Below are 12,780 nucleotides of genomic sequence, written 5' to 3' on the forward strand. Positions count from 1 at the left end.
ATTTTGCCTGATAAGGAGAGTGCTTAAAAATAACCATTAAAGACTCTATTTTGGAAAAACATAATATAAATCTCTGTTTTACCCAAAGAAGTAAAAAAAGAAAAAAACCACACCAAAAACTTTTCAGGTGCCCAGCGGGCTGAATATTTATTCTTTTCTTCTACAAAGATTGTTTGAACTGTTTCTAGAATTTTTATAAAATTTTTAAACTGAAATATCTTGTCTTTGCATTTTTCCTTAAGTTAGTAAAGGTGGCTCTCTAGCTTTTCAAAGACAAATTCTCTGCCACATGCAAGAGATGCAGCAGTAACTTCTTGATTCATTTTTTTTCCAACTTCTGTTTGTAAACTGTAATCTTATAAATGTGTGGTATTTAGAAAATGAGTTTTAGAGTGTATTTTTTAAAATTTCATGATTACTTTTGGAGCTGTATTTTTTTTTTTTTTTTTGGAGTTTTTGATATGAGTAAACTTTTTTGATATGAATAAACGGGTTTTGCCCGTATAGCTTAAAATATTGAAAATGTTTGCTTAGTGCAGCAAGGCATAAAGAATTTTCTTAAGGCCTGACATTAAGGGAGAAATTCATCTGTATTTCACTAAAAGAAAATCAATTTCTTCAAAGAGAAGCATATCCTTAAAATACCCTACTAATATGAGGTATTTCCCTTCCCCTCACTGAACTCGCTGATCAGTAGTTTTCAGTCTTGTGTTCCCCAATGTTGCTTATGAGCTTGAAGCTGTGATTCAGAACAGGCAGAACTGGTGATGGCTACCCCTAAACCATTTGATCTTTCCTAGTTTTTGCTTTCTTTGGAGACAGCAGATGGAGAGAGCAGTCACCACCATGCAACTTGAGACAGACTCTGAAATGAGACTTTACTGAAGGTTTTATTTTTTTATTTTTTAAAAAAAGCTTAATCTCAGATGCAGCTATTTAAATATTTATGTATTAATACAAATCCGCTTGAAAGCAAGTTGTGGTCCCTGTAATTACTTCCTCCTGAGGAAGCAGATCCAACTTGCTTTATGGGCTTAAGGAGATAGTGTGTTCTGTCAATATTGACATTTTCCTATATCACCATTAAACTGATTCTGTTCTGAGTGATGTTAAGAGACTTCTATCTCTTCTTTTCTTGCAGGAGGAAAACTGTGGTCATATGTCAGTAAATTCTTAAACACAAGTCCTGAACAGAGCTTTGAAATTCCCGAAACCAAAACATTCAGTTCAACTAAAATTCTTCTTGAGCGGCCGACGCCCAGCCCTAAAGACATTGGTAGCAGCACGGATTCCAGAGAAAGCTGTGGGGAGAACATGCTGAAGGTGGTCCCTCTGAGGAGCAGCCTGACGCCGAGCTCTCAGGATGACAGCAGCAACCAGGAAGATGGACAAGAGAGTTCAAAATGGATGGACTCAGCATCCAGCTCAGAAGAAGAGTGCACTACGAGTTACTTAACGTTATGTAATGAATATGGGCAAGAAAAAATTGATTCTGGCTCTCTCAATGAGGAGCCTATGGTTAAAGTGGAGAGTCAAAGTCTGAATATTAAAGAGAAAAGTTCTTTACAGAAGTGCACTGTTGTTAGCAGTGATAGTTTCAGCTCTCATGTTCCATCTCAGGAGCTAAAGCTTTTCATTGATGATGGTGAATCAGAAATAGCCAGTCCTACTAGAATATTGGACTCACTAACCAAATCAAAGAAGAGCCCCATGGAACTCTTCAGAATTGACAGCAAAGATAGCGCTAGTGAGCTTCTGGGACTGGATTTGGGAGAAAAATTGTATAATCTGAAATCAGAACCTTTGAAGCCATTGTTCTCTATGCCAGGTCATGACAGAAGCTTGGATGCCCTGGAGAACAAAATGGGTGTGAGAGCTCAAGACACCGTAAGCAGGGGTTCAAACGACTCCGTGCCAGTTATCTCGTTTAAGGATGCTGCATTCGATGATGTGAGTAGTATTGATGAAGGAAGGCCTGATCTCCTGATAAACTTACCTGGTATGTCTGATACCACTGAGGAGGCAGCAGTGTCAAGGCCTGCCAAGTTTACAAAAACTGATATGGATGTTTTAGAAGTAAAATTACTAGAAACACCTGATGTCTTACAATTAAATAGTTCTGCAGAGCAATGCAAAGCATTTAATCAAGAGCCAAATCGCGTGACACCAGAACTGGGTGATCCTTCCCCCAAGGAAGTGAATGGACAAAGCGGTGTCACTCAGGGAGCTCTCGGGACCCTTTTTACTTCTGAACCAGAGGTAGGTAGTTCAGAAGACGGGGCTCTGTTTCAGGGGCCTGCAGCCTGCTCCGTAAATGTGACAAGCAAAGAAGAAAGTGTGTTTGTTTCCAACCTGCTCTCAGGTGCTCAAGATGTTAGCTTGGACAGAGACACGATAAGAAACGAAGCAGTGTTGCTGTTTTCTGATCAAACTGAAGACTTTGGGAAAGAGGAAACAAACCTGTCTTTGTTACCAGCAGCTGAAAGTGAACAGACAGCACCAAAGAGGGAAGACAAAGTAGCAGTAGCAGGGGAGAAGGATATACACCAAATTTTTCAGGACCTTGATGAAAGATTAGCGATAACCTCCAGGTTTTATATCCCAGAGGACTGCATTCAAAGATGGGCAGCTGAAATGGTTGTAGCCCTTGATGCTTTACATAGAGAAGGAATTGTGTGCCGCGATTTGAACCCAAACAACATCTTATTGAATGATAGAGGTCAGGAACTTTTGCAAATGCATTTCTTTTTATTCGCTGTTGCTTCCAATTAACTGAGTAGGCGTTTTATCTTGTAATTAGTATCTTCATTTCCTGTCTAGAGCTTCATTATCAGTGCAGCAAATTCACCCCCAGTAATAGCTTCTAGTACTTAATGATGCCATTATTCTTAATGATACTGTTTTTAGCTACAAAAGGAGTAATTACAGTTCACTTCTGCAGAAAATGGAAGGGAAAAATGTTTTGATTTCTCCTGTCGTTTTGTTTTTAGGACACATTCAGCTAACGTATTTTAGCAGGTGGAGGGAGGTTGAAGATTCCTGTGACAGCGATGCCATAGAGAGAATGTACTGTGCCCCAGGTTAGAACAATCACCTACAATGTTTCACTTGGAAAGTAGATAAGCAGCTTTCATTTTCTCACGGAGCCTTTGTAACACAGAGCTCAAGAACATGCAATATCAATAGCATTTTCTTTTCCTGAATATCTTAAAAAGCAAGAGAGTTTGTAACTGCTGTATTGCTGACTGTGTTGTTGTTAGAGCGTTTCCATAAAGTGTAATTGCATTGAATGCCTTGTTTAAGGAAATTTTAAAAATGTTGTGTGTTCTTTCAGTAGTTTGTTATGTGTGAGTACATCCTGATAACTGGAATGAGCAAACAGGGAAAGGGCAGAGTGAAAAGATGACACCGTGGGCTTTAAAAGCACAACAATTTATACATGCAAAGAACATAGAAAAAAAACATATCGCTGTTTGAAACACACAACCCTAATAGGCTCAGAGATGCCTCTGACATTTTTGATGAGCTACAGTGGGCTTTGAAATAGTTTAGAGAGCTCTTTTCTTAGAACTGCTTTCATCAATCACGAGGGTGATAAAATCAATATCTCTTGGGTTTTTGTAGCAAGGATGGCACTTGAAACTGATCCCTCCCTCTTTTACTCTTTCCAATTTATTTTCTGCTATTATAGTTGTCTAATGGTAGTGACAATTATAATCAGATACGTTACTTATAACTTTGCATTTTAAACATTTTATAGGTAGCTTAAAGAAACGGCTTTTAGAGTTGAAGTAACTACAGTGATGCTACTCAGATTTTCAGTTCGTCTTTTGGTTCTGAATTTGAAATGCCAATGTACACGTTCTGCTGAGTGCGTGGCCTGGCTAGGCTTTGCAACTTGGTGTGCAGATAGTCCTCAAACTGAGTCTGCAGATGGGCTTGAAAAAAATTAGCTGAAGCTGAGTGAACGACTCAAGGCAAAAGTTGTGAACTTAGTTTGGCAGATGTTTGTTCTGTGACTTGGTTCCCCCCCACTCAAATACAGTGTGAAACTGCTCTTTGTGAATACAGGTGTGGCAACAAAAAAATGAATTCCAGCTCTTGAGATTAACAGTAAATAAAATTTTTGCTCTCCAGGTGCAAGTCAAAAGGGAAGGGGCAGATATTACAGAATTATAGATTTTATATATATAGAATTATAGATATTACTATTGTTCTACCCTCACCCCACTTTAGTTCAAGAGCAGCGAAACTGAGGAACCCTTGATTTGAGAACCCCAGCAATTCTTGTGGCTGTGGAACAGAAACATGTCCTGCTTGCCAGTACAGTTGCTCTGTTGCATTAGAAAGAGACGTTTTCCTGCCTCCACAACCCAGGCCTGTACAAAGCTCTCCCCAGTTGTGCTGCTTTTAAGATGGAAGCACAGCCTTTTCCCACCTTGTCACCATTAATAATCTGTAAAAGTCAGAGCCTAATTTTTCCATATTTTAATGAGAATCCAAAGAGAGGTGGTTTTTTTGCCCCCTGATCTTTAACCAGCCAACTGCTGTAATTAATTGTTCAGGAAGCAGGCAAAATAATATTTAGAAGTCTCCAGATACAAGAATAAAGTTTTCTGTGCCATCTTTATTTCCACGTCCCAGCACAGGTGTGGTATCCATCTGGATTTTTTGGTTAAGTTTGTTCCATGTGTAACTGGTGAGCTGCAAGACAAAGATCTGCAAGTGCAAGTGTTAGATAGATGCAGGATGGCAGGATTGATATTGCCATGTTAGCCTTTCACATTTGATCTTACTGTTACCTGTGTACACCTTCTATTCTGAGTTAAGGTTTAGTATGTGCTCTTAGGTAATGTGTGCAACTGAGGTGAAAGTAGCTCTCTTATGGCTGCTGCAAAACATCCAACTGTAATTTAAAAAGCTCCCCTTAGTGGGCTTTCTTCAGCACCACTGCTATGTTACAGGAAAATAAGCCTTATGTGGATGGTCATTTTTCCTTTTAGGAAATGTCCTATGACTTGGAACCCACGTCTCCTCCTGATCATGGCAGCATTGCCCCTAAGCTGCTTCTTGGGTTAACCACTTTGAAGTTAGTTGTGCCTCAGTGCAGAGTGCTTAGGTAAATTGAGAAAATTGGATTTTATACTATTCTTCTTCAGTTGCCCTTTCAAATTGTTTGTAAATATTTCTCATAGCTTGCTTTTTCCTGCTGAAGGAACAGATGAACAAGTGATCTTCACAAAACTTAACCAGGCCCTATGATTTTTATCATCACTGCAACACGGTGAATAATGAAATAACTCCAAGTGAATCTCCATCTCGTTTTGATGCATCGAGCAGCTCGGTGGGCTGTGGTGCTGTGCCTCCGGGTACCTGACATCTCATTTCACCTCTAAGTGAAACTCAGCTTGGAAAATTTTACCTTTGTGTGTTTAGTTTGGTGTCTGTTTTCATCTGAATTCAGGATAGTAGGATTTGGGTGTGGAAAGCCTGTATTTAACAGACTTTTGACTTTTTGTTATTTAAAAGGTCTCATTAAAAGCAGGCAAGGAAGGGAAGACCTCTTTGTTAAAACGCTGTCCTTTAGGGTCTGGTGTTACAGACTGAGTACAGATGATGACCCTTTTTGAGATGCAGTTTTTCTGCAATAATTGTTGAGAAACAAATTTCACAGGCAGGAAAAAAAAAAAAAAAAGAACGTGGAAGTTAAATAGATTACGTGGTATCTTCAATTTAAAAAAGGTAGGAAGTTGTGTTGCAGAGTTATGTGAAAGGCACAAAAGTGTGTCTGAAATCATTTTAATTGCTAAGGTTTCAGGTGTTACTCTTTTACATGATATGTAAATAGTACTGAGCAGCAAAGTTCCTGAGGGCATATTTAGGTTTTAAGTTGCTTTATTGGTTGAAGGAAAATGTGGAACCTAAATCCTACAACTTCTATGTCAGAATCTAGTTTCTGGAGGGAGTCAGGATATATGTATTAATGCTGAAGCTCTTCAGACTTGAGGAGAGAAGTGCCCCTGCATGGGTCTGCAGGTGGTGGTGGAGGTTTTCGGTCCTCGAGGATGGGGCTCTGCTAAAGCCAAGGAAGGGCTCCTGGTTCAGAGGCAGCGGCCAGAGCCTTTCTGCGGCGAGTAGCCGGGGCTCGCTCAGCTCTTGTTATCCTATGAAAAGCAGAGAGGAATTGTTAACGGCGTGTGTATAAAAGAGATTATGCGACGTAGGTATAAATTAACAGAACAAATGCAAACATTGTAAGCGTAGAAGTGTCAGAAGGATAGGAGAAGAAATAGTTTAAATAGCCGCACTCCATTTCCTGCTGCCAGTGTACTTAATTTTGTTTGCAAGAGCAATTGTCAGTTTTCATCGTGCATAAATTACAAGCGGGGCCGGCTGTCTTGCGAGAAGTTGCACTTCTCCTCCGGGGGCGGCAGGTGGCATTGTGCCATTGGAGGACGGCGCTGCAGGCCGAAGGCGAGGTTTCTTTGCAGCGACTCGCACCTCCGGAGTTGCACTTGGAGCTCGGAGCCGGGCTGCGTTGCGCTGCTGTTGTGCGACTGCACAAGGCTCGCCGCTGCGTGGTTGTACTCAGCCTAAGAGCTGGGGCCGGAGCCGCTCCGGGACAACGGGGCTATCTGCAGATGCCTGGAAGTAGCGCCCGCGCTCTGCTTTGATGGATGGCCAAACTAAAGCTTCGCTGTTCACCTATGATAAGTCAGATGTTGTTTCTCTAACCCACGAGGGAAATGATGGCTTATAAATCATCCCTGTAAACTCCGCACCGCTTCAAGTAAATCTGAGGGGGAGTTGGCCAAAAATAATGCATTTGCTTTTAAAGAAGAAATTAGGTGCTCATAAGTGAGCTGTTCTGCTGCACTCGCGGTTAAGGTGACAGATGTGAGATCCACCTGGGTTTTTTTGGTTGGCTTTTTTTTTTTTTTTTTTTTTTCTTTTCCCCTTCCTCTTCTTTTAAGTACTTTTGTTTTCTGAATGTTTTAAAGTGTGCTGATGTCTGAATACAAAGTTATTAGCAGATCAGATGAGAATGATTCACTTCTGTTTAAACAGCCCTTTGCTCTCTGCGCCCCCTGAGAACTCTTATCATGTATTTGTTCAAAAAAAAAAAAAAACCACCCAGAAAAACTAACAGAAAATCCCTCACATTATCCACCTACCCGGTGGCTGATAGTATCAGCAGCGTGTATCTCTTTATCTCTTGGTTAATGTGCCTAGGTATTCTGAAGGGGGAAAATTCCAGTAACAGATTCAATTTACAGGGACAGAAACTTGAGCAAATGCCAGCCTAGCAGGGGGGCCATTATTCTGCGCTGTAAATAAGTTTAAAAAAGAAACAAACGCGCACACAAACCTGTGAATCAACGTGTTTTGGTCTAATTGAGGGAAAAGCAAAAGAGATGAATTTTGAAATGCAAATGATTACCTTCTGTTACTTAAGTATTGGTTTTGTCATCTTTGTGATCTTAAATATAAAGTGTTGTTACCTTTTAAAAAGAGTAGTAATTATATTCCGTTTTTGATAGTTGTGAGTTTTAAAATAAAATTGGTAACTTTTTTTTTTCCCAGAGAGCCCCTTCCTAGTATGCTTGATACCTGTGAGAAAGACAGAATTGCCTAGAGCTACAGACTAGTCGAGCCTGTTTGCAGCTGAAGCAGATTGTGTTGAGGATTTACTCATGAAGAGGAATCTTTTAGGTACTTTTTCAATCTAACCTGTAAAGCAGGATGTTACAGTGGCTTGCTGGTCTAACCTAACACGTGGATGCAATTTGTGAACGAGGTGTTTTATTTGCACTAAGTTCTCTTTCCAGCAGTGAGGCGAGTTCTGTCTTATCCCTGTAGAGTTATTAGAGGATGAGATTTCAGAGCTGTGTTTTCTTTGGAGTCTTTTTTCTTTCTTTCTTATCCAAACCATTAGTTTTGTCTGGATTGTTTTTACTAAAAACTGGAGATTTGTTGAAATTGTAAAGTCAAAGTGAGCTTAGATTCATTGAAAATGCAAGTAGGAAAAGTAAGCTTAGAGTCATTGAAAATGTAAGTAGAAAACTGGCCATCAGTAATGCAGTCAGATGCTTTCACAAGCTGTGTGCTATAATCAAGCCTTATTTACACAAACTAGCCTTCGCAGAAGCCTGCACAGAAATCTGTGATGTATTTGGTTAGATCGAAACTGGTACTAATTGTACACAATGGGAAACCTAGCTGAAAAAGGAAGGCTTTGCAGGTAAATGATTTTGCCCCAAGCAGACCAGTGTGTTTCAGTGTGCAACCTGATTTTCATACTCCCAAACAATGTACTTGTAGACAATTGAAAATACAGATGCGAAGTGCAGCTGATAACCTAAAACATATGGCATTAAAATAAAAATTGCCAGCGTGCTATTATCAGAGTGAATGCTATAATTTTTATTTACTGAAGAAAGCAAAAAATGGTCTGCCTCTATTTACCAAATAGATATCTGATGTTGGAAAACCTGCACGGTATGTGTATGTGTTTTGCAGTAGGAATTTGCAAGCACTCATTAAATTCTGCTGTTCTCTATTACAGTGGTTTAATTTGGAGTAGACTGTTTAAGAAGCAAAATAGCGGTGGTGGATTAAAGTGCCATTGACCCCGAGAGGTGTCGAGGGGTGGGTTGGTCTCACGGTTAGTGCGAGACTGGACTTCCTCGATGTTATCTCTGACTCTGTTGTAGCTTTTTGTGTGACGTTAATGTTTCAGGATGATCCTAAAGAAAAAAAGGGTCGGGGAACGGGGCAGATGAATGGATTTAGAGCAGCAAGTGTAAAAGGACAGGCTCTCTTGATTTTAAAAGCTCTGACGATAGGAAATGGGACTGAACATTAACGTGACGACTATGTGGCTGTTGTGAATAACGAGGAAAAGTCTGAAGCTGCAGAAAAAGCAGTGATGGTTGTGAAGCTGGGAGTAACGACTGTGCAACCCTTTGGGGGTGTCCAGCTCTCCAAAGACACCGGAGTGTCCCAAAGAGAACAATAACAGCTGACTGCTCCCAAAATAGCAAGCTGTCGTAAGCCTGGAGAAAGTAGTTGAAAGCAAAGGTTTGGAGAGGGCAGCAGGTATTTTCTGAAAACAACACGATGTGGCTGGGCACTCAGGCGTGCTGCAAGTACACTGTGTGTTGTAGCTGAAATACCTTCTCCTTCAGCTTTTGCAGACTTTAACTAGTAAGCAGTGAGATGTACTGAGGCTGTTGATTTATAGTTTTCTTATCTGGCTGACATAAAGGGCATCTAACAACTCTGGAAGAAACTGTAATTTACCTGCAATTGTTTTCTGTTGCTGTTATGTTTTAATAATGGAGCTGAAACTTGAAGATGCCTTTCGAAAATAAGTAGAGATAGCTGAAGGGTTAAACAGTGTTTGCTTTCTTTTGTTAACGGAGCGGTAAAAGGTTTCTTTGTCTCTATGGCCACCTGATTATTTTAAAGGAAGTTTTAATTCCATCTTGGGTTGCTAAGAGGACAAAAAATAAAAAAAGGAGTTGCTTCTAATTTTTTTTTTTTTTCTGTTAATGACGTGAGGAAATTTCTTCCAAAGAGGAATGTAGAAGCTCGTATGTTATTGATACCTTTAAGCTGAAACTTCCTATTTTCATACTTCATTTGATCTTAGCAGATGTTCATTGCACTTGCTTCACTACTTTATTGTTTAAAGGCCATGATAAACTTTTTATATTTAAGAGTAGATGGTTCAGTACTGTGCTTTATAAATTGCTGAAGCATTTTAGGCAAAGCATTATGACTGCTTGCGTGATATGTTATTTAGTGAGTGTATCTTATATCTTGGCTGACTGAATCTACATAGAGTAAATTAGCTTGGGTTCATTTTCCTTGGTTCTCTGCAAATGCTTCTTTACATTTATAGATATTAAAATAAGATAAAAAAGTAAGCTTTTAAAATTAAATGAGTGTAAGGTAAATAGAATTTCTGAAGCGACTCTAATGGATTTTCATGCAATGCTGTTTATCTTAATGGCAGCGGAAGGGAAAATTTTGTGTCTGGTGTTTTCAGAGTGTTGGACAAGTCCATTTCCTCCTTAACTGTTCTAGACACCTGATGGCAGTTCAGATGGATGCCCTTGTTTTCCTATCAGTGCAGAAGCAGTACTTGAAGGTATGCTGTTTCTGCTTGAAATGCGGAATAAGGGAAAGGGATCCCATGGCTTTTGAAAATCTTATCAATCCATCGAGATTCAAATGCTGCCCTCTTAATTCCATCTCAGTGCAATGCTAATCCTGACTCTCAGGTGTTTGGATAAGCAGTTTCTCCGTGTAGACCCTGTTTTGTCATGAACTGATTTCAGGTCTTGTTCCTAATTCGGATGCGTCTTTGGATGTTACAGTTTATCCTGAAAAGTTTGATTGACTTTATGCTCCTTATCGTTTGCAAGTGACTGGGCCTCAGTTGCACAGTGAATTTCCAAGTCCACTTGACTAGCTTTAAGCCTGGCTTCTTTTTTTTTAGTGTCTGTGTGAGCTCATCAGGAGCCCTGGAAGAAACAATTCTCAGGAGAATATATTTGAGGGATAGTTGTAAAAGCCTTTGAAATCCTTCAGAATGAAAGGATGTATTTTGGATTAAGGTCCAGTATAAAGAATATCAGCATCACTGTTAATAATGTTATCAGCGGTGTGTGTGTTCAAAAGATGTGAAGTTCTGCTCTTCTGCTTTGGAATTGGCACTTCTGTTTGAAAGCACAGCACGTTGTCAGCTACAGATCCCGTATTAGGAAGTGAGGTGCAAATACTGAGATAAGTATGGAAACACTAAAAAAAAAAAAAAGCCTTTCAGTTGAGTTTGCCAGTTCTCTAGAGGGACAGTGCTGGGTAGAGAAGCTGTTTACCTGAACCATCTGCCTCAGTCTGAATCTGTTAGCATCTTACAAATCTTCTTCCCTTCAGTTTAGCCGAACTACTGCTGTTACTGTTGTTTCTGTGCTGGAATTGAGCAAGTGTGCTAGTTGGTGCTAGCTACTGTATGGACATATGCTGGGAAAAGAAGAGAAGGAAGTTTTTAATGAAGTTGAATAAAATTGATAAAGCTACTGGTTTTATTTTCTCACCTTGCTTTTTGTTTATTCAGTTCAAAAGGATCTTGTATTTGAAAATAAGAATATTTTTTTTTCTGCAGATATTGTGATGTTAGTCCTAGAAACACCAACGCTATGCATGTGTGCGCGCATGTTTATGTTTGTACAAATGTGGACAAGGTCCTTGATTTCAAGGTTCATGAAGTAAAGAATTGGCACAAATATCCCCATGTTCTTCACTTAGGCTTATGGGTCACCACCATTTATTGTTTAAATTACTTTGCTGATGGATTGAGATGAAAATGTTTTCTTAGTGAAGGCAGATATTGTAGTTCAGATTTATTGCGACATTAGAGCTTTAAAAAAAGCATATGCCCTGTGTGGTATATTACATTAGCTGGCTACTCTATCACTTGAAAGCACTTCATAATCTATAGTTTCTAAATTTTCCCATGATGTGCAGTTGAGATAAAATGCAGTAATATTGATGTGATATCCTGAAGTTACGATCGGTGTACTGCATCAGAAGTAATGTGACCTGTTCAAAGTAAGGGAATGTAAACAACACATGTTTATCTGTAGTATTCACATTGATTTTTGTGTTTTTATTTTTAAGGAAAACATTCATGTTAGTCCAAAGTAAGGAAACTGTGGGACCTAGGGAAAGCAGCGGGACAGCAGACAGTGGGAGAAAAGAGGAGCTAACGTTTAGTTTTTGTAAAAAGGGTATTTAGATGTTCCTCTCAGCTGAATTTTCCATGTTCTCTCCTGTGTTGGTTTAGATGACTTATCACAGACCCATTTCTGTTCTGTGTATGAGAACCCAGCCAGAGACTTTCCATACATCTCAGCCTGCACAGTTTGGCCATTCTCTTTTTATCCCAATTCTGTTGTTTTGTCACAGATAAGAGGGATGGAAGAATTCAGTGCTCTTCTTGCAAGAGTTCTGTAGTGATGTTTATTTTGGCTTGGTGGATAGTGGAAATGCTTCTGTAAAAGTATGAGTTTGGATTTTGGAGAAACAGACTCTAGTTTACTTCTTGACACTTGCTCTGTGTCCATTTGCTTGATCAGTGAAGTAGGGTTACATCAACTTCTTGTGACACACAGTGTGTTTCTGTGAAAAGTGACCTGTAAGTTTGATGCTTCAAAGAACCTTCAGCACCTGCAACTGCCAACATGAAAGGATATAAGACCAAAAATTAGAAATGAATTTTCTATAATATTTCTTCTCTGTGATCAGAAGGACAATTTTTTTCACTTGTGGCTGAGGCTTATTTATTTATTTATGTGTTTATTTTAGACTGTTTTTCAAGAGGTCCATCCCCTTTAAATGTTAGTTCTGAGGTTCCTTCAGTGTCACTAGGGAGGAATAGACTGCCTCCTTTTGGGGCATTATGCTAAAATTTAAGGTATGTCGATATGGGGAAGTTACTGGCAGTATGGGAGTTGAGGAAGTAGTAATCAGTTGTAAGTAACTCTTGGCTTAGCTGTCCTTATCCTCAAATGATTCCGGAATTGAACTTATAATAAAAACATCCATTTGTTTAGAAGACATAAAGAAAAGAAAACTCTAAAGCTGCCTGAAGTGTTTGTCTTCAGATTTTAGTTTACATATAATGCTATTTTTGAATGTACAGCATTGGATCATTTAGCACTAGGAAATCACAGCCAGACTGGAAAGGCATTTCTACCGTATAGGTGTTAC

At 39.4% G+C, this 12,780-nt stretch overlaps 1 protein-coding gene across 5 annotated transcripts in view; it reads left to right on the top strand.

Annotated features, from left to right (window-relative positions):
- RPS6KC1 (ribosomal protein S6 kinase C1) overlaps positions 1-12,780 on the top strand; it is a 94,914-nt gene that overhangs the window by 68,729 nt on the left and 13,405 nt on the right. For all 5 annotated transcript variants that reach the window (XR_007375106.1, XR_007375104.1, XR_007375105.1 and 2 more), the window contains 2 exons: positions 1,142-2,719; positions 2,991-3,080. Coding sequence is in view for 1 of the 5 variants with exons in the window: in XM_048936057.1 (XP_048792014.1) it covers positions 1,142-2,719; positions 2,991-3,080 (1,668 nt within the window). In the remaining 4 variants the exon portion in view is untranslated. The remainder of the gene's footprint in view (positions 1-1,141; positions 2,720-2,990; positions 3,081-12,780) is intronic.

Source organism: Lagopus muta, chromosome 2 (genome assembly GCF_023343835.1).
Source record: "Lagopus muta isolate bLagMut1 chromosome 2, bLagMut1 primary, whole genome shotgun sequence".
In the NCBI taxonomy this organism is placed as follows: domain Eukaryota; kingdom Metazoa; phylum Chordata; class Aves; order Galliformes; family Phasianidae; genus Lagopus; species Lagopus muta.